Here is a 21,829-nt window from a genome sequence, read left to right as displayed (position 1 = left end):
ATCATCCGGAGCTGAGATAGTTCTGCCCTTCAATTAGAGACCTGTAATTGCGTTTTTTTTCGTCATCGGACGCCAGGCGATCAATAAAATATTCTTGGATACCTAAAATTAAACAAAACATACACAGGTAATATTTAATTGTGCAGACATGCCTCGTAAGGAGAGGAGGTGGAGAGAGCTATATTACAGTGTTTAATCATACACTCCCTTATCTCCCTATTCCTCTATTCTTTCCTGCTTATCGCTCAAACAAATCATTATTTATAAATTAACATCAGCATTAATTTAAGATACCTTCATTATTTATGGAAGGCCACTGTCTAACATCATCAATCCAGCTATAATGATGCTGTAGAGCGTCAGGTTACAATAACAGCGCTGCGGTGGCAGATTGACACCTGCCACCGCAGCAATGGCGCCGCTGCAAGATGGCAGCGCACACAAACCGGTCGCCGGATTCGTCTATAAGAAAGTTAGTTCCTTCTGATGGGAAAGCGTTTACCGTGGTGTGGTATCATGACTCATAGCCGGTTAACATTTCAACACTCTCACGTCTGGTTCAACAAGTGACACTAAGTCCGAGATGTGTATTCTCAGGACGATGATGGCTTTGCGTTGCTGAAGACCCGTATGAAGGACGGCGGTGATTGTGTTTGCAAAAATATTTGTTACATATTAAACCTACAGATATTTCATATTCAACATATGACCTGTGTTTAATTCTCACAACACAAGTCAAACTGATGTGATGATTTCAAATATGCTGTTTTTTTATTGAACATTTGCCCCATTAGGCTTTAAGTGCAAACTTTGCTCTTATTAAACCAAAAATGAATGAATAAAGTGCAAAACTCTGTAAAATAAGTTGAAAAAAAGTTTTAAAAAATATAATAAAATATAAAGTTTTATCTCTGGAAAAAAATAAAATCAGCAAATCAGCACTTGCAAACATACAGTAAGTTATATTTCCAATTAAATAAAACAAGACATTAATCATTAATATGGTATCAATCTCTAATATGTGTGCAGACAAGGTAAAAAAAAAAAAAAAAGTGAAAAATCAATTTTACGATTTTCACGTTTTAACATCGTTCTAATTACATAATCGCGATTACGATTTAAAATCGATTAATCGAACAGCCCTATTAAACACTGGAATATTTGTGTTTCAATCGGTGTATATCACAACTTTTTACCAACTTTTCAGAACATATATTCCAATTATAAACCAAATGTGTTCACATTTTCAACCGTTACCGTTTTAAAAATAGGAGTATTTTAAAATGAAATGAGATTTATGGTGGATAAATTGCAAAAGAGATTTATAAACAATATTTAATAAAGACAGGAACACACAAACTGTGTCCATGCACAGGACAATTGTGGTGCATGATGGCGAGTATGATCATGTTTTTTCTCTCTTTCTTTCCATGTGGGAGGGACTGAGGTTTCTGCATGTGGCTATGCATCATCACAAAGAAACTAGCTGACATAGTCAGGATCACAATCCTCACCATCATTACGCACTATTAGGATCATGATCATCTGACCAGAGCCAGACGGACAAACTGAACGTGGTCATGAAAGTTGAACTGGTGCAATACTCAACATAATTTCTCTTTTCTCATCTGAGACGCACTTAAAGTAAAAAAAAAAAAAAAGATCAGATTCCACACTGCATCCATTTTATCTTGATATGATAACCCAATTATTGTCTTGTGTGCTCAAAAAACCCTCATCATCATTCCTTCAGACACAAACTCTTGCCCTCTGAAGTGATTACGCGTTCAGAATAAGAAGCAGCTGGGTGAGTTTAAGCATTGATACGCCCTCAGAAGATCCACAGCAAGAAAAGGAGGGAAAGGAAAGGAACGATGGAGTGGAGAAGTGCAGAGGAGATGTAATGATCAATTGTGCACAGCTTTTGGCGAGCTATAAACCCATTTAATCCTGAAAAAGACTCCCTCCCTTTTAATGAAGCCCAGGGACAGGGAAGCATAGAGAAACACTGTCAGATTCTGCATGTCAGGGCTTTGCAGTGTTTTAGAGGATCTTCTTGACTCCGTAGTGAAGACACACAGTAGTAGTTTTCCTTACATGGCTGCAACATTTGTCAACAGACCTAAAAAGCATAACATTGTGACGGTCTGCTGAGCACTGAGCATGCAATGTCTGCAGCTCGGGTTCCACGTTGCTCACACTGAATCAGGTCAAGGTGACGGATAACAAGGTGCTTCATATCAGCTGTGTTAGCTGCCAGGCAGATTTTACATAACACATGCATTTTATGTACTACCTAGATTTAGTACGGTCCGACAACCTAAGACCACAGACGTGGCTGTGACCCATTTAGATTTAGAATTCAGGTGAGCCTGACCTGAACATTATCTGGACACTAGAAAAACAAATTCCTGAATGCATAGAAATGAGCAAAAGAAACAATGAAATCTGCGTTCGGTCTGAAAAACAACACTCACATTTTCCCAGAAAATGAAAACCTCTTTAGATTAAGAGTGTCAGCAATACATAAGCAAATCTGTCCTCAAATTTACTATTTCCCAGATGGGTTTTTGATTACTGTCAGCAAAAATGTAATAAGATCTTCCATATAAAATTCAGAGTGGCTCCCTTCTGTTGGACTCCAATAAAGATCTATTTTTCATTTCCAGATATAACTGTAATAATGCTCCACATAGAAAGCAAAGCAGACGCCAGTCTTGCAAACGGTCCATTAAAAGGCCACTGCTGGTCAGATCACTGATACAGATATCCCACGCTACCTTGAGAAAGGCAAAGCCCACCAGAGCAGCACACACCATTAGAGGAACAGGGACAGAAAAGCCTTTAACTCGAGGGAGAAGGGGGAGAGGAGGTGGCTGATAATTAATATAGACAGACAGACTGCTTAAAAAGAGGTGCCGGCCGCTCTGGAGCAATCAGAGCCAAACAAGTGCAGAGTTGATTGGCAGAAAGAAAGAGAAGTCAGTCTGAAGGCAGCTGACAAAGTGGATGAGTCTCAGCTTTGTCTTTCAAACCTGCTCTAATGAGAAAAAGGGCATGAAAAGACTGAGAATCACAGGGACTCAAACCTTAGATTAACTCACTTGGAGTAGAAGGAGGGCGGCGGGGAGGGGGGGGGTCAACTGATTATTTTAGCCTCATTAAAAGAACATTGAGCACTCTGCGCGTTTGCTGTTTTGACTTGTTTTCTGTTTCTCTCTTTTTTCGGCATCAATTAAAACACAGGATCTTCTTCAGACTTTAGACAAATTGCTCATTCGGCACTGTTAATTGGTCGTGCTGCTAGGAGCTAACCCTGTCTTGATTACAAAATGAAAGGAAACTGCAACAAAATCAATAGCAATCAATCGTGTGCTGTATGTGTCACAGAGGCATGTGAAAAACAAACGCGTGTCCGTCAGAAGGATTGTTTTGGAGAAGGAGAGCAAACTACGATGGATTCTCGTAAAGTTTTGTTCGTCTATTTAGAAATATGATGATGTGACAGGGTCGAAGCCGTATGAACATAAAACATTATGTTGGTTATAATGCTTCACAAAAAAGGAAAACCTTGTATAGGAGAGTGATACAAGTCAAAGTACACATCAAGAACAAAACTCAACCTTCTTTGTTGAATAGAGCTAAAAGTAACTCAAACTATCATATCACTAAGTTAGGGAGAGAATACATGCATCAATGAGTCACTCAGTACGTGCACATGCAGCGATTCAACCTGGTTGGAGATCATTTGCACACATCGTACTGACTTTTAAACTGCATGTGAACACCTTAAGTCAGTCCAGTCAATCTGATCAGACCGGATTCGTCAACCCGCTTGCAGCACCTAGATAAGCCAGTCCCAAGCCAGTCGCAACCGCCTTGTTAATGCCATGTGAACGGGGACATAGATATTACAGTCTGCGCATGCTCGAGATTTTCCCCCGGGTGGGGTTTTCCCCCGGGGGAGGGGATTCACCTGGAAGTGAAAGGAGACGACGACGCTGCTCAGTAGCACCCTGGGGTGTCGTGTGACTGCTTCAGGGGTGTCGTCAAAATATTTCCTATTCTGACATTTCATATATAAATACTGTATTTTCGCGACCATACGGGCGCCGTGTGGAAAGGCATTGCCTCAGTCTTGTGTCATTTCTGTATTTGAAACACACACGGCGCACCGACCGAAAAGGCACACACACAAGAACACACACACACACACGCACACAAGGTGCTATTTAAAAATACAGCGGGAGCAAAACTTTGTTTGATTGTAGGCTACTTTATTTCAGTTTTTACATTAATCAAACCCATTAAGTCTCATCCTCTGTTTCTGCATTAAAGAGCTCCGCTAAATCAGCTGTGCCAGTCCGAACTCCTCGCTGTCAGAGTCTCGTTCCGTGCCGTGCGGCGCCTCGGAAATGCACGCTTTTGCAAAAGCTCGCGAAATAGTCCCAGCAAACACGTTAGCCCACGGATCAACAATCCATCTGCAAACTGTGGCATAACTGGCCCGGCGTTGCTTCCACTCCTGGAGAAACTATTCTCCCTCTTAGTCATCCGTTGCTCACACGCCGCCTGCAGCCTTAAGGCTGATTTATGGTTCTGCGTTAACCAACGCAGACCTTATGGCGTAGGGTACGCGGCGCACTCACCGAACGTTGCGCGTCGCCGCGTACCATACGCCGTAGGCTACGCCGTCGATTTTACGCGGAACCATAAATCTGCCTTTATTCACCCGCCCGAGACTCTCCTTTTATTCTCCCCACCAACCGCCCGTGCGCTCCCTTTGCCAGCTCTCTGGTGATCTCCCTCCAGCAGCTGCCACTTTATTGAGGTTTTTGTAGTGAAATGAGGAGGAATCATAGAGATAACTTCTCATTTCAACTAACTGGATCAGCCGTTCCTCATCCATGATTGTTTACAGCGCTTTCAACGCAGGCGGCAGGAAGAAAAGATAAGCAGGTCTACCGTCCGACCAAAGTGGGGAAAAAAACAACAAAATAACGGCGTGAGGTGACGCAATGAAACAGCGAACAGCTGGAGTGAGCGGCGTGTTCGTGGTGTTAAATGCAGCAAACATGTCACATCATTACTGGGATGTGGGGAAAAGCAGAGGACAGAAATGATCAAATAGGTACCAGATCTTGTTGGATCCGGCACAAATTAAGCTCAAATAAGATTAAGATAAGATTCTTGTTAGGCTATATCTTATTATTTTATCAGAACCTTCCAGCCTGGCGATCTCCCTCCAGCAGCTGCCACTTTATTGAGGTTCTTGTATTGAAATGACTGTTTCCTACAGCGCTTTCACCTTTTTTTTCCAACTTTCAACCGGCTTTCAACGCGACCGACAGGAAGAAAATAGAAGCAGGGCGTGCGACAAAAGTCCAGCTCAAAACGGCGCGCCGCGTCGCTCGCAACCAGTATAGACAGTGCAAATAAAACATAACAGCCTGTCCTAACTGCATGCGAGCGTCCGACTGTCGCGCCGCACTGCGTGGCATCGGACGCGCTCTGTCCACACTGAACGCGTTATCGGCCCCACGTTCTACCACGTTGTTTTGATTGACAGCGGAGACTCGGCTTTTAAAATGCTGATTTATGGTTCCGCGTTACACTAACGCAGACCTTATGGCGTAGGGTACGCGGCGCACTCACCGAACGGTGCGCGTCGCCGCGTACCCTACGCCGTAGGCTACGCCGTCGATTTTACGCGGAACCATAAATCTCCCTTTATTCACCCGCCCGAGACTCGCCTTTTATTCGCCCCACCAACCGCCCGTGCGCTCCCTTTGCAGCTCTCTGTCCATCTCCCTCCAGCAGCTGCCACTTTATTGAGGTTTTTGTAGTGAAATGAGGAGGAATCATAGAGAGAACTTCTCATTTCAACTAACTGGATCAGCCGTTCCTCATCATGACTGTTTCCTGCAGCGCTTTCAACCGACTTTTAACGCAGGCGGCAGGAAGAAAATAGAAGCAGGTCTACCGTCCGACCAAAGTGGGGAAAAAAACGAACAAAATAACGGAGTGTGGTGACGCAATCATACAGCGAACAGCTGGAGTGACCGGCGTGTTCGTGGTGTTAAAGCAGCAAACATGTGAGCATGTCAGATCATTACTGGGATGTGGGAAAAAGCAGAGGACACGAGAAATGACCAAATAGGTACCAGATCTTGTTGGATCCGGCACAAATTAAGCCCTAATAAGATTAAGATAAGATTCTTATTATTTTATCAGAACCTTCCAGCTCCTTGGCGATCTCCCTCCAGCAGCTGCCACTTTATTGAGGTTCTTGTATTGAAATCACTGTTTCCTACAGCGCTTTCAACTTTTTTTTTCAACTTTCAACCGGCTTTCAAAGCGAGCGACGGGAAGAAAATAGAAGCAGGGCGTGCGACAAAAGTCCAGCTCAAAACGGCGCGCCGCGTCGCGCCGCATCGCGCCGCGTCGCTCGCAACCAGTGTAGACAAAAAATAAAAAATAAAGCAATGGAACTGTTTTTGACGCTGACGCTCGCTCGCGTCGCATGCAGTGTGGACACGGTGTAATTAAAGCAATGGAACTGTTTTTGACGCTGACGCTCGCTCGCGTCGCATGCAGTGTGGACACGGTGTAAGATTCGCATTTACAGTCAGAGCGATGCAGCGCGGTTTTTAATTATATTTTACTCTGGGGTGTCGTGAGATTTTATTCACTTTTGAAAGGTGTCATGACTGAAAAAAGGTTGAGAAAGGCTGTTTTAGACAGATTATTAATAGGAAAGCAGTGAGAATGCACTTTTTCCTTCCTTGTTGTTGTTAAGCAGAGGTCAACCGGAAGTGGCTCTTTGTTGAAATGGTTACCATGGTTACCTCGGGTACAGCGCCACCTAGCGTCACGGAGTCAGCCATGCTCTGGTTACAGTGGCTTATTCAATCTGATTTAGTCTGTTCTCAGAACAGCATGTGTACTCAGACAAGTTGATCCAATCTTCTGCATGTCATTATCTGATCAGATCTGCAACCAGCTTGAATCGCTGCATGTGTACGTACTGACTAACTCTACACTTACAAATCAAGCAAGAACTTGAAATAATCTAATGGTTACCAGTGGATTAAACCATGAACAACTGAGTGAGAGGTTTTGCTGTTATAGCTGAAAAACTCATTAAACTAAAGGGTTTTTAAAATAATCTTTTTAACAATGATGACTTAAGTGGGGTTATATCTTATTGATGAATCATTATGCTGCCTAATAAAAAGAATTTGAGGTGATTAGGCTGCTGATTGTCATGAAAAACATGTGCTCATGCATTTAACATCTGATTAATATGCTTTGATCGAACAGGACTTAAATCAGGTTTCTTAAATTGTTAAAAACAAAAATGTCACACCTGACAAATGGTTATTAAAAGAGACACATCTGAAGGCCAAATATTGCATTCTAAACAAGTATCTTTGCTACAAGGGCATCATCATGGTTAAAACTATTTTCATATTTACGCAGTAATGATTTACAGAAAAACTAGTTAATCGTGAAGAAAACCAGAGGGACCATCTTAATTGGACTTTTCAGTGACAGAATACTGAAATGTTTCACTAAATCAACTCATTGTGAACTACCCTTTTTGTATTCATGTTTTAAAAAAAATGAATAAATAAATGAAACGCATGAAGAACAAAAGAGCTTTTTCATTTAAAATCCCTGCTACGGTTGGCTGGAGCCGTGTTAATCAAAGAACAAAAACATGGAGATGTGGGATCCAGATTATCAGTGGAGAGAAGAAAAGGCAGAGGACAGGCAGCGAAGTGACTCAGATGACTTGCAAAGTCACAGAAATGTCTTCAGGGATGAGTGGTTTGTGTCATTTCTGAGCTCCTCCGCAGTCTGAACTCAGAAAGTCTGCTGCCAAATGCATCCGTCTCCAATTTGCTCCATGGTCCGTCTACACACCAGTGCACCCAGCCCTCGCCTGGAAGCTCCTTGGGCTCCCAATGAAGTCACAGTAGCACTTTTTTACACATTGCCAAAACAAAAAATAACTGAATGAAAGGTGGGTGGTCTATGTATAGTCTCTGTCCGCTGAGTCACATCCTGGCCTCCTGCGTTGTCCCCTCCTGCTCCACATCCTCTCCAGATGGCTCATGCCAACCCATGCACGATAAAAACACACAGAGGTAGGGGGAGAAACGGTAGTTGCAAGGTTGCTGTTAATCTCAGAGACCAGCAAAGACCGATAAGAGAGCTAAGTACTGTAGCAAAACCGCAATCAAGTCCTTACTATGATGAAAGTGAAGCATCTGCCAAGGAAAAGTTACGGCAGCAAAAAAGTATCTGCTATGGGTCCGATTTTGAGGAAAGTTTAGATATGTTTTTTCTTTGATATGAGAAATGGTTTTATGTAACTTAACTATGAGGATGTATAACAGTCATTAATCAAGAACGGATTTCTATCCTCATTGAGAGCAGACCTCCTAGGTTTTATGGTTAGATGTTGTATTGATTTCACCCCAAACTCTGCCCCCACACATATAATAAGTCTATTTATGTGCACATGACCTCTGCGTTACTTTAAAACTGTGCTTCTGCACTCAAATACTTTGTTGCACATAAACTTCACAGCATCCTCTCCATAGGCATGGAGTTATGTCACAAAAACCTGAAAGCACAAGCTTCTCAAGTGCACAGAAGAAGCCTAAGTTCAAGGCAAAGGGCTGAAGCTGCAGGGAAGGAAAAGAAAAGAGAAAACATTTATGAGCGGTGGTGAAAGTTGAGTGCAGAAACACAACACTGATGTGGAGCAAGCATGGACTGTGTATGGGCAGGTTTTGCGCGACAACAGATTAGCCTTCACTCAGTTACAAATGATCCTGTCCTCATTACAGACAGCAATACGGACCATTAAGTCAAAGTATCTGGCATGATTATAAAGTGAGAAAGTGATGATGGTGAGCTATCACAAAAAAAAGACAAAAAAAAACACTGAACTTCAAATCTTCAACAGCTAAAACATTATCAACTGAGAGCATATTGTCAAAACAGCTAGAGTGCTGTTGAACAAACATGATAACACAATATGTGACAGGTTTGGAGGGTTTCTTCTCCAGACCTGATTTTTTTCAGCTTTTTCCAGGTTTATTAGAGTGTCTAATAGGAGTTAAATCAGGGCTCGTAGATGGTCCAATTTAGGTGTGTGTTTTGGGTCATTATCCTGTTAAAAACGACCCATGACCTGCATCTTAGTCCAAGCTTTCTAACACTCGGCAACGTGTTGGGTTTTAAAACGACTTGACAGTCTAAAGATCGCATTGTACCTGAACAGATACAAGACGCCCTGAACCAGATGCAGCAACGAACCTCCAGAACATAACAAAAGTAGCTAAAGTGTACTTATTTTTAATATGACTGGCCAAGAAGCTCCAGTTTTTACTCATTTGTTCAAAGGACATTTTCGCAGAAGCTCTGTGGCTAGTCGTCCATAAGCATTTTGACAAACTCTTGCCTCGTTTTCTTATGATTAGCTTTCAACTGTGGAGCTTTCCTCCACTCCTCTTTGGCTCAAACAGTGAGGGATAATGTGATCTGACGCTGATGTACCTGGACCTTGGAGTTCATCTTGAATCTCTTTGGAAGTTGTTCTGGCCTCTTGGATACCATTTCTAATTCTCATCATCCTTCCCTTGAATTTTTCATCAATTTTTCTTGTGTCCATGTTTAGGGAGGGTAACTCCAATCCTGTGGAGTCTAAACTTCTGAATGAAATTTGTAAAGGTTGTTAGAGGAACAGCTAGCTGCTCGGAGATGATCTCGTGTCTTAGCCTTTAACATATTTGTGTACAATGTTCTTTCTGATCTTCTCTGACAACTCTCTCTGGTCCATGTCCATGTGAACACCATACCAAACAACTGAGTGATGACTTTTCACCCTTAGTTGTTATGATAATTTCAGACTCACTTTAATTTATCATTACACTGTGGTCAAATCATGTTCAATCTTTTCTAGGGGTACCTGCTAATTTGTCCAGATTACCAAGATACCTTAAAAGATAATGAAACCTCAGGCTGCCTGTCTGTCTCCTGAAGCTCAGTAAAAGTTAGGTGATGCAGAAAGACAATAAACCCTCAGTATGGAAGTAAATTTGCAACAGAATTACCTCAGGGAAAGAAAACTGACCTTTGAAGGTGGCCCTCAGAGCCCAGACCTCGACACTATAGAGATGCTGTGGATGGATCTCAAGGGAGTTGTTCACACCAGAAATCCCATAAATATGTCTGAGCTGAAGCAGGTCTGTAAAGAGGAACACTCCTAAACATTGAGCAGGTGTGACTCCGTTGCAAAGAGCAGTTGCTTGAATGCACTGCTGCCAAATAAAGCTTGACCAGCTATTAAATCAATGGTTGACATATTTTTTTGTTTCCCCTTGAGTACAGTGAATGTTTAATGAATGTGTTCAATAAAGACAATCCTTGTCGAACACATTCCTCTTTATCAATGCAATTGAAGAGAAATTATAATTGTGTTATGCGTTGAGTTTTGTCTAGAACTTTGACTTTAATGGTGAGTACCAGTAAAGTCCAAAAGGGTTGTCATACTTTTGTGGCACCGCATCAAAAAGGATATTCTGGTTCCCAACCAAGCTGAGCTAATACCGTACTTCTGCACCCACTGAGCGGGGCACCATTCACCACGATGCAGAGTTAACCTCCATCTACACAACAGCACAGGAAGAAAGGCATTTCTAAAATGTTTAATGAGAGATGCACACGTAATCCGCAGCTGAGAGAGAACTGATGATGAGGCAGTTCGCCGGTCCCGCGAGGACAGGGCAGCTTTGAACTGTGGCCTTCCCTTTAGGCACACTGTCTATACATGGATTGATGGGATGCCCATAATTTTTGTGGGTTAATGGCTTTCCCTGTGGTTCCTACTGGACTAAGGAAATGCAGTGGGGAGACGATCCTTCACTCTCCAGCTTCCCCCACATGCAGGCCATCAGAACTCAAATGAGATTCCACTGATTGGGCTGCAATCAAAGAAATAATTCATTGACTGGAGTGCTGTTGGTTATTGAGGTAGCGGTCTCTAAACAATGCCCACTAAATGGATCAACTTATTAACATTCAACCAGCAAAAGTTATTTTCATCCCGTTTAATATGAGTGTCTCAAAGATTTAAAAAAAAAAAAAAAAAAACTCAAGTCAAAGCTTAGAAAATGCCATGCTCACTGACTGACCTAGGGATGGTTACGCAGTGGTGCTCTTATATTAGCACAGTTTTGTATGCGAAGTGTTGACATTTGTCACAATTGGTTGTTTAGCCAGTTCCCAGTCATGTAATTTGTCACAACAGCTGCCCCTGTGACTTATGCTCAACGTGACATTACTGAAGAGGCCTGAAAAAAGTGCGGTAATGGCCTTTACAAATGTCATCACCATTGCATCATGACTAACTACACCGAAATCCTAAACTTGTATTCCAGGGTGATAAAAGAAAAGCTCAGAAGTAGGAAGAGGCACCACTCAGACACAGCGAGGAGAGAGTTAGCTGAGTGGACAGCAGGTATTTGCAGGCTGCAGCCGAGCAGGAAAACTACAAACGCAGCACAGAGATCCAGAAGAAGGCAGACCAAAGCTGTCTGGCAGCAGCAACAGGTTCAGCAATTTAGACATAACGTGCTAGTTTTGAAAAGGTCATTTGACAGGACAAGCACACTGCTTTTCATCTCAACAAACACCCAACAAGTTAAGAGGAGAGAGTTTCAAACAGGATTCCCAATCAAATAAAAGAGGACTCAGAAAAAGAAAATATGACATGTAACGAGAATATGAAAGTGAACTAGTGAGGCTTAAAAGAGAATAGGAGAGCAGAGGAGGCATATCAAGGCGGAATACACAATGAGGAAACTCAAAGCTAAAGCATCACAACAACATGGTTTCTGACACCATGTTTACGAAACAAAAGCAGTCCTAAATTGACTTCAGTCTGAGCTCGATAATACATCATGATACAGCCATACCTGACACATAAAAACAGAAAAAAAGAAAGATACCAAATGCTGCACAAAGCTGCATACAACTGAGGATGAAGCTCAATATCAGCAATGGCACCGGTTTGATGCCGATGAGGATTACGCACACTGAACACGTGGTTTAGGAGAGAACTGAATCATATGACACAGACAGACGGATGTAGATAGATACACCAGATGTAACCGTGTAATGATGTCATTGACATGTTTCAGCTGCTACAATGTGATTAGTACTCAAAAGTAATCAATAGTTAGTGCTAGGAAGCATAATGATTGAAAAAGAAATTGTGTAGCAGGGTTTTCAGGGTTACAAAAAGAAGAGAGAAGAAGATTAAATGATGCAAACATGCCTAGTGCCTTCCATGCAGACCAGTGTAGATCAGTGGGGGGAGTATTATGATGTGGGGTTGCTTCAGTTTGAGTTCCTTGAGGTGGAGTTTGCTGAGATTATACACATAAATAGAACTGAATTGATTCACCTGAATATACTGAATAACCAGGTTTTTCCACCAAGATACCCTGATGACTTGGGTATATTCCCACAATTATATTGCCAGGACAAGGTCTTGGAGAAAATGTGTGCATCTCTTGAATTAAATAAATGTTATGTAATTCCAGGGTTTGTTGAAACGATGACACATTGGTAAACATGCGTGTAATCTGATAGTGCTATCATGTGTGTCGCTCCTGGTCCTCAACTGATGTCATATACAGTATGATGCTTTGGAATTAACATTCCAACCAAGCATAGTTAGTTTCTCAATCATCTCTGATTGCTAGTTAATAATTAAAATAATAGATACAATGGGTCCCTTTATGGCTGCTATAATCAATACAAAGATATGACATGAAGATTGAAATTATTTCAAATATAAAGAGATGAGCAGTTGAAAAAGAGGAACTTTAACATTTAGTCGTGTTGTCTCAAACAATGATATAGCTAAAACAAATCATAGCTAAATTCAAGGGGTGAATCATCATTTTACTTCATATCATTAAAGAAGGTATAGATTTTTTATTAAATGCAATCTCAGAGCCTGTGGAGCTATGTACATGAGCTGCGTCTGGTTTACTAATAATTCTGGGTTGAATCACACAGGCTGATGTTGATTTTAAGTGAAATGGTTGGAATGTATGAAGAAGGTGAGAGCCTTCATCATCCTCTTCATAAATACTATCAAAATGCAGAATTAAAACCTCCATTGTAGAACAACAAGAATAGACTCAGTGTAAAATATTAAAAACTACACGCAAAGACGACTGGTACAGAAATAAAGAGGTACAATTTGATTGAAAAAACCAAAATATATCTCTGTTATGAAGAGAAAAACAATGGGGAAAGGTCAGTGAACAAGAGACAATTAAGAAACAGAGCAGGCAATAACGTTGGTAGAAAAAGTGAGTGGGCAGTAGCCAGGACAGAGTTTGCCTTTATCTCAGCGTTATCAGACCATGAGGGTTAATGTTTAAGCACAGATGCAAGAAAAACAGAGAAGTAGATTCGTGACAGCAGAGCTGGCAAACGCTGAAATCTCTGGGCAACTCGGCTCTTGCATATCTACACCACAGGCAACTAAGGGAGGTGTATAAACAAAAAAAATTGGATTCTAATTTGCTCATGACTCTAATAACTGGTGGCATGCTAAATTATTACAACAAAATGTCACCCTGATGCAACAGTTGGATAATAACCGCAGAGTAATTGATTGCTTTGTCAACATTTTATGTAAGGTGTGTTGGCGAAATCTGCTCTCCAGCGTGGTGGTGCAAATACGAGGCTTTGAACCCTCAGGTTGTAAAAAGGAGCAGCTTTCTCACCCTCCCACTCCTCCTCCTGCTCTCCTACTGCCATTTGCTGCTGACCTTGAGGTCAACCAAACCAAAGCCTACATTCCTTTAGCCGCTCACTCTCTCTGGAGCCGTTCCTCCACCTCCTCTCACTGCGTGCATTACAGCAGAATCTTACAAAACAGCTACAGACTGCTGTATTTTTATTTCTACATCTCCGTGTTGATATATTTTTGCAGAAATACACGAACAAGATGATGTACAATTTGATCCATCTCCTGCACTAAGGTTTGCTTCGCCGACTCTTTCTGCTTCAATTCGCCGGCTGTTTGTCAGCCTGATGTCTTCATCAGCCCTCCAAAATAGGTCAGAATCCTCCTCCGCCCTCAGAGACCATCTGATCCCAGATCTCGACAGAAAACAAAGCCAGTTCTTTCCAACTGGATTTAAACATATTCACAGGTGGTTTCACATGTAATTTATGTGCAATGCCTGCAAATCCAACTGGGCTAAAGTGCTGGAATCAGATTAGACTGTAAGTCTGTGCTCTTATTTCCTCCCTTTTTTTAACCACTAAAGTTATTTCTATGCGAGGTATGTAAATCTTTTGAAGTGACAGCATTCAGTCATTCCGATGTTAATCACTTTTCCGTAAATCTTCATCACTTCTTATTCAAACATGCCTGTAAAAGCGTTGAGGAGAGCAACTGTGCCTGTTTGACATTTGCTAATGGCTTAAGTTTGGACACTTCATCAGCTGATGCAAAAAAGATAAACCTTTGTATTTACACACAATATCAAGTCATATTACCAGAGCAGTTTATGGCAGCATGTAAAGTATGTAGAGGTTGTGTGAAACATACCGGCGGTGGATGGAAGCAGCTAAAAACATAGCTTAGCTTAGTGAACTGTTAATTCATATCATCATCACAACGTTTAACGTTTAACTGTGTTAAACAAGTCAGAGGGGGATGAGGGCGGCGGCAAATCAATAACAGAATCACATAGTAGAAGCTGCAGCTGCAGTGCAGACGTTTAGGTTTTGTCTTGTTCATTTGATTAAGATGCTGATGGGAAAAGGTGAGTTGGTTCTGCAGTTACTTCTGGGTTAAACCATTGGAGAACATATTTACAAACCAAGATCTGTCGGATTCAGAAGACTGAATGTCCAATGAACACGCTGCTACTGCGTGTATCATTATCTTAATGGTACCGTGTGTATACTTATATAGGTATAGTGATAGTGGGGATGGGTTAGTCAGATTACCGCAGCAGGATTTCACCAGAAAGAACCAGTGTGGTTCTTTCACTCATGACAACATGTTTGGGTGTCACATTAGTAGAAAGTTGTGTACACCAAAAGGGGGAACCTTCTTTGAGTAACTTCCTTTATGACCAACAGTGTTGTTTTTTTTTCCATTCTGTGAACAGTGAACCAACAGTAGGAGCACTGGTAACAAATCTCCATTCTACACCTATAGACAGACACATAATTGCAATTAAGGGGTGTTATACACAGTGAGTGTGGTTTGTAAAAACTTAAGAAAAGTTTCCAAATCAACAGTATTCACTTCAAAATTACAGGAGATAAGAGGGGGAAAAAAATGTTTTTCAAGTTTCACTGTAGTACAATGCCATGTGCACCAAAATAATTGCAGTTAGATCAGGAAATAAACACCTAAAACACAGCTGAAACGCACACATATAAAAAACACTGCACATAAACTAATGTGCTTGTTTTCAACAATATATATTACTATAATGAAAGTAAATTATGACAAACAGCAAATTTAGCATCAATTGGTGTTAAAAACCTAGAAAAGTCAAGGTCTTCCTACAACTATTTTGCTAGATCAGCTTCTCCTTTTAACCTGCGTTGATTGCTTTGATGAATATTTTTCATCAACAATTTCCTTCCCACTAATAAAAACAGGTCAATAAAGAAAAACTAATACACAAGGACAAAAACTATGTTGAAACATACTTAAAAATACTAAAAAAAACAAGAAGATATTCAGTAGACGTTGCAAAACTAATTTAGCTGCATCTCGGGAAGAGATTTATTCAGAATGAACCTCCTTGTGGTGTGAGGTGGTCGCGTGAACATTATTCATCTAAAGAACAAGATCCTACACACATTAAAGGAAACTGTGACATGACAGAATGTATGATAGACAAAAAAAGAGCGCATATATGGGCACATTTCACATTTAGGACAACAAAAGGCTTTGTAAAGGTAAAAGAAGGAACTATCATTGATTCAAATAAATGAATAAAATTAAAGCCTAAACATGTGAGTTCCACAAATAGATCAAAATGTTTAAAGCGTATCTTTATGTCCAATTCTGTATGACATCAAGAATGTCATATGTGAATTGTTATGAACGCTGCATGTGTTGTTGTGTGAGAGCTTTTCTAATGTTAACAGTTTTTTTTTTTTTATTGAGATGTCCTTGTGTGGAAAAACCAAGGTCAGTTACATAAGTAAGTCTGTTTCTGTACAGTGTGTACTACACATTTAAACCAGTCTAAGAGATGATTCATTTTATTGGGATGTAAATAATGTTTTCAGAAATTCAAGGGCAACTTACAGAAAAATACATAATTGGAACATTTTTATCTCAGTTAAATAAATCTACTACACATTTAGCTTCCAATTAAAGTTACAGCAGAGTTAAAACTAAATCAATACAGATTGCTAAATTGTGACTAAAATAACATTTCAGTCAAAACACTATGATTCCAGCCTATTCAAAATGTGCCATCAATATTAACACTGCCGTTTACTTGGCATAAGCAGGAACGGCTCCAGAACGGAGTCGCTGACGGGCAGAACATCAGCACCTCTGAGAAAACACAGCACTGGTGCAAGTCAGGACCAAGGACAGCTGCTGCTCCTGGTAAAACGCTAGTGCTTGGATACAAATCTGTATATCAGCTAATTTACAAGAGAACATGATGTATGTTCTGTTAAAAAAATAAAATAAACAATGCCACTATGAATCAGTTTATTATCCTTGGGGCTTTTTTTTTGTCTTTTGGGGTTTTTTCATCCCAAAACGATACTGAAGAGCAAAAAGAAAGACTCTTACCACGACTGCTTATTTTGTTGACAGATCCCCAATATGGATCAGAGAACAACATATTTTGACTGTTGACGGTGAGCCAAATGATAATATTCCGATTCTTACAGCTTCATGCAACCTTTAGAGTCAGTAGAGGGTTGCTCAATATTGTATTGGGAAACAAGACCAGACGGGCAACACTGAATACCGGGAAAATCTTTGGAGCAAATGAAATCCGGAAGAATATGTTACCAAGTCTGAAAACAAATGTGACTCATTCCAATCTTACTAAAGCCTCGTCTCATTCGGATCATGTGTGCACAGCGTTATGTTGGGAATTAATGTTTGTGTGGAATGCATCATTAGAAGACAAAGGAGAGGAAGAGGAAAGCGTCTTTACTCACCCTGGGCTGCCAATTTTCATATTGCTTCTGCAGGTTGGCCCCTATGGTCTCCAGGGCTTTCTGAGGGCTCATCGACAGGGGATCTAGCAAAAAGTACCAAAGGAAAATCATACTGCAGTCCTATACACTGCATAAATGGCTCATGGCTGTGCACAGCAAAGTAAATCTAGAGCTGCCAAACCAAAATGAAAGGAGCCAAAGACCTTTTCTTATCAAATGGTTAGGCAAAAGGTAATTGGAGACCTGAAGAAAAAAACACTCAAAGTTATTCAGTGGGCAAAAGCAACCACGTCAGATAAAGATCAGCAATTTTCTCTGCAGTCAGAAAGGGCCTGTATTCCTGTATTGGAAAATCTGAGGAATAAAACAATGCATATACAGATATAAATGTTTCTTATAATGCTGAATGTGGCATCATTATGAACAAAAAACTGCAGGTGATGAGTTTTGCTTGTCAGACGGATGGAATTATCAAATTCAAAATAAAAAGGATTTACTCTGCAAATCATTAAAATGAAAATATAACCCAGTAAACGCCTCTAGTGTTATTTTTTTGTTGAATAAAAAAAAAAAAAAAAAAGTGCAAGTTAAGGTAAAGACAGTTTTCACCAAGACGATAGCCGTAGCTGCAGAAAAGCAGATGCAAGCTCCCCTGTCTAAATTTGGCTTAAGTACACATTAGAGATTAAACACTGTGGTGCATCTTAGGACATAAACTCAGAGTTCATCATTTAATATTAAGCAAAAGTCATTTTGGAACCCGTGTGGAAAGGCTGCACATTGACTGTGTCCTCAAAAGCCACAGAGAAAGTTTCTGAAACTTTCAAGACTGCGGCTTTGATGTACCTTCCTGACTTGGAGCAGTCAGACAGTCCCTGGGGAGTTTAACAATGGATGTGAGGCCCCTAGTAGAACTTTGGAGAATTTTTGTTTGGTTTCTGTATTTTTTGGGGGGTGGTTTCTCTTGCTTGCAAAGAAAAAACTGAGATAATCCCTAAACGCTGGAAAGAAACCACTCCAGTTTTAGTGTTCAGCAAAAATCTAGAGTAGTGCTGTAGAACATGCGATCCACACACATTTTTGAAAAATTTTCAAACACGAAGAATATGTTTCATTTGGAGATTTTGGTAATAGTTCCTTTAAGGAAACAATAAAAGAATAGATGTCATTTTCAAGCAATGTATGTTAGCTTGTTTGCCTGTGCAGTAGGAGAGAACATGCACATTTTCACACAGAAATGTCCCAGCAGAGGTTTTGAACCAGCAACCTGCTGCCTCTTATAACTACTACTCCACCTCAACTTTGTTTGGTTTGTAATGACACTGCAGTGCACCCAAATGGCTATTTAGGAAGTTATGTTCTTAAAATCTGATTGTGTTTTTAGCAGGACAACTCTAAACATTCTGAAAGGAATTGGACAAATATTGAGATGGTGCACAAGACAACTTCAAATAAATTATCCAGATTGTGATTCAGCATAGATGGGGGTATCTTGATTGGAACTTGGGCAATAACCCAACCAAGCTTGTAAATGTTGCTGTTCAGCACGAGAAATTCAAGCTGGATAAACAAATTATTACTGTATTTTGCAGACTATTAGGCTCAATATCAATGAACGGGTCTATTTTCATACATAAGGCACAACGGGTTATAAGGCGCATGATAAAAACATAAATAAAGTGGAGGAGGAGCATATAGTACTACGTCCTGTTCCCTGATTGGTTCATTGTTGCCAGCGATAGCAGACACCTGAAGTTAGTGTGAGGTTGGAACAACGGTGTATTCCAACATTTGATTATAATTGAATTATGATACAGATTTGGAAATTGAGTTTACGCTAAAAACCCAACGTTGGCTTGACGTCTAATTATAGTAACGTAATGTTGACAAAATGATAGAATCTTGCCAACACTACATAATCAGTTATCTAACGATTTCTGACTTTACAACCCGTATCCAACCAAGGACGGTCCGACCATCAATCAAGCGGAGCCACTTCATCGTTACCAAAGTAACTAAACCACTGACAGATTTCTGATCCCAGTGTACCACATGAAACTGGTTCCAGGTCAGTAAGCACAACAAAATTCATACACAAGGCGTCCCGGATTATAGCGCCCACTGCTGATTTTGAGAAAATGTAAGTATTTTAAGTCCATCTTATAGTGCGAACTATACAACCTAATTCAGCCTAAAGGTGTAGACCTGGTAGACGGGAGACCCCCAACTCAGATTCCCAAACATGGTTTCTGCATCTGGCGAATGTTTTTGCCAAGTGGATGTAAATAGCTAGGACTGCATCTATTCAAGTCTGTTAAAAAATGTAATAAATTACTTTATAAAGCCACTTTTTTTGTTGTTATATATCAATGTTTTGATCTGCCACAATAATGTGATCAATTTAAAGGAAAACACCTCAAGTTGAGGGCTTTTCTCAGCAGTTTTTAGGTGCGATTAAAAAGGAGATTAATTAGATTAATTAATTACAGAGTTATTAGTTATTTAATCGCAAAAAAAATGTAATTGCTAGACAGCACTAGCTAAAACACTCCAACACAAATGTGAATAGTGATTTGCACTCTTAATTTCATTGTTTTATTGGTGTCGACCATCTTGACTTTTTACCCTACTTGCATACACATTCCCAAGTGATCATTATACTTTATTTATTTTTGCTAATTCTGCAGTCACGTGACATGACCGTGGCATTTGTACTGTGGATGTGGGTGAACGGAGGTGGTGTAGCTCAGTGTACCTGTTGGTTTTGGTGCTTGTTCATGTTTGTACCCGACTGGGTTGTTTCAAAGAAATTGCCCTTTAAGAGACCAAAAATTCTTCTGATTCTGAATCGATCTATAGTCCTTCCTTTCACTGAAGCATTGTCAAGCTATAGATAATACCAACTCGCCTTCTGTCTCTCATCAAAAGATCCAATTACAAACCTTTGTGATCGATAACCTGTCCCCAAACCAGCAAGAAGCAAGGGAAGATATGTTCATTTTAAATCAAAGACCAATGTAATTACCTTTTAACTGAACCTTTTCTGTTGTGTTTGAGTGATGTTCTGTTTCCTATTGGTGTTTGTACGTATTTTGCTTACCTATCCAGCACTCCAGTCGGGCGCACGGCGAGGTCTTGACCACATCAGGAGGATCGACTCCCACGTTGAGGCACAACACCAGAGCTACGCTCACAGTCTTCATCTGAGGGAGACACACAAACAACAACATGTCAATTTCATACCCATCATTCTCACACACACAAAATATCAAAGAACTACTTTCAATCTTCATTCCAAACAAAGTCTAAAGGAGTTTTCCAGTAAACATATTTATACTGGTGCAGGCTAGAATGGCAACTCAATCATTTTATAAAAATCTGAGGGGAAAAAAAAAAATACATATTTTTTTTTTTATTTCCTGACCTTCACCAAGCAGTTTTTTTCCCAATAGCTTTATAGCCATGTGACCTAGAACTCATATAGAAATGAAACATTTTTGGGGGATTTGAATACTTTTTTATATCTTATATTAATTTGTATAATGAAAGATTAAGTGTTGACGTTGATTTTCTTGGGTATTTTTTCATATTCTACATGAGACTTGGCCTGATAATTAGAAACAAAGACGAGGCCGCAGCAGAAATTGATCTGCAGTAAAAGATGATTTTGATTTGTTGACACTGAGTGTAAGAAGTTTACATTAGAAGTAAACACAGGATAGATGAAACTACGACGTTGAATTCAAGAAAAAATAGGCTACTCTAACAATGTTTCAAACATGGTTTATGGCTCATACTTTCCCCTCAATATTGATACTTTCGTGTTTTCTTTAATGTCAGAAGACAGATGAAGAGCTGGATCAAACACAGAGATGGGGACAAGAAACAGAATTATAAATTTACATTAACCCTTTCATGCACAAAGTTACATAAATAAATGAAAACAGAAGGAACAGAAGAAATAGTGGGACCGACTCCCAGTATTTCAAAGCTGATCACACATAAAATGCAAATAAATTAAGTTTCTAATTTCATGAAATTATTCTCTCAATTCTTGGTCGACTGCCTTTCCATTAAATAATAATAGAATGTAGGACTGTTTTTTCTCATGATTGTTTTAGAACTATGCTTTCTGGAAGAGTATATGAATATGTCCAGCTTAATTATGAGCTGATTTTCTGTCACTATAGTCCCAATGTATGTAGAAATGCATCGAGTGATGAACATGGGCACACACAGGGGCAGGAAGTGACGGGAGGGGGGGCAAACGGAAGAGGGCAACCATTGATCCACTAGTTACATAGCAAGTCCTGACACACACACACAGAGCTTGGTAAGGCAGAACAAAGTTCCTGCGGTGCAAATTAAACAGTGAACTCAGTAAGCAGTCACTTCCTCTTTCCTGTCATCACCTCAGAAACACTTCAGTTTGTGTGCAACAGCAGACGTCCCGCTTTGTGATGATGCGGGGCTCCATCCTGTAACTCTAACGAGACTCCATGATCCCAACGACCCTGAACTCGCAGGGAAACAATTATTGGTGTGAACTCCACTCCTAATAATAATT

The 21,829-nt window shown here is 40.3% G+C and overlaps 1 protein-coding gene across 4 annotated transcripts in view; it reads right to left on the bottom strand.

Annotated features, from left to right (window-relative positions):
* The window catches only part of rptor (regulatory associated protein of MTOR, complex 1), a 199,369-nt gene that overhangs the window by 160,476 nt on the left and 17,064 nt on the right, over positions 1 to 21,829 (bottom strand). For all 4 annotated transcript variants that reach the window (XM_061725000.1, XM_061725009.1, XM_061725019.1 and 1 more), the window contains exons 3-4: positions 20,363 to 20,465; positions 17,263 to 17,345 (exon numbers count right to left, since the gene is read on the bottom strand). In XM_061725000.1, the coding sequence (XP_061580984.1) occupies positions 17,263 to 17,345; positions 20,363 to 20,465 (186 nt within the window). The remainder of the gene's footprint in view (positions 1 to 17,262; positions 17,346 to 20,362; positions 20,466 to 21,829) is intronic.

Source organism: Cololabis saira, chromosome 1, assembly GCF_033807715.1.
Source record: "Cololabis saira isolate AMF1-May2022 chromosome 1, fColSai1.1, whole genome shotgun sequence".
NCBI lineage: Eukaryota > Metazoa > Chordata > Actinopteri > Beloniformes > Belonidae > Cololabis > Cololabis saira.
The sequence above is the reverse complement of the archived record's forward strand: the minus strand, read 5'-3'. Positions and strand labels throughout refer to the sequence as shown.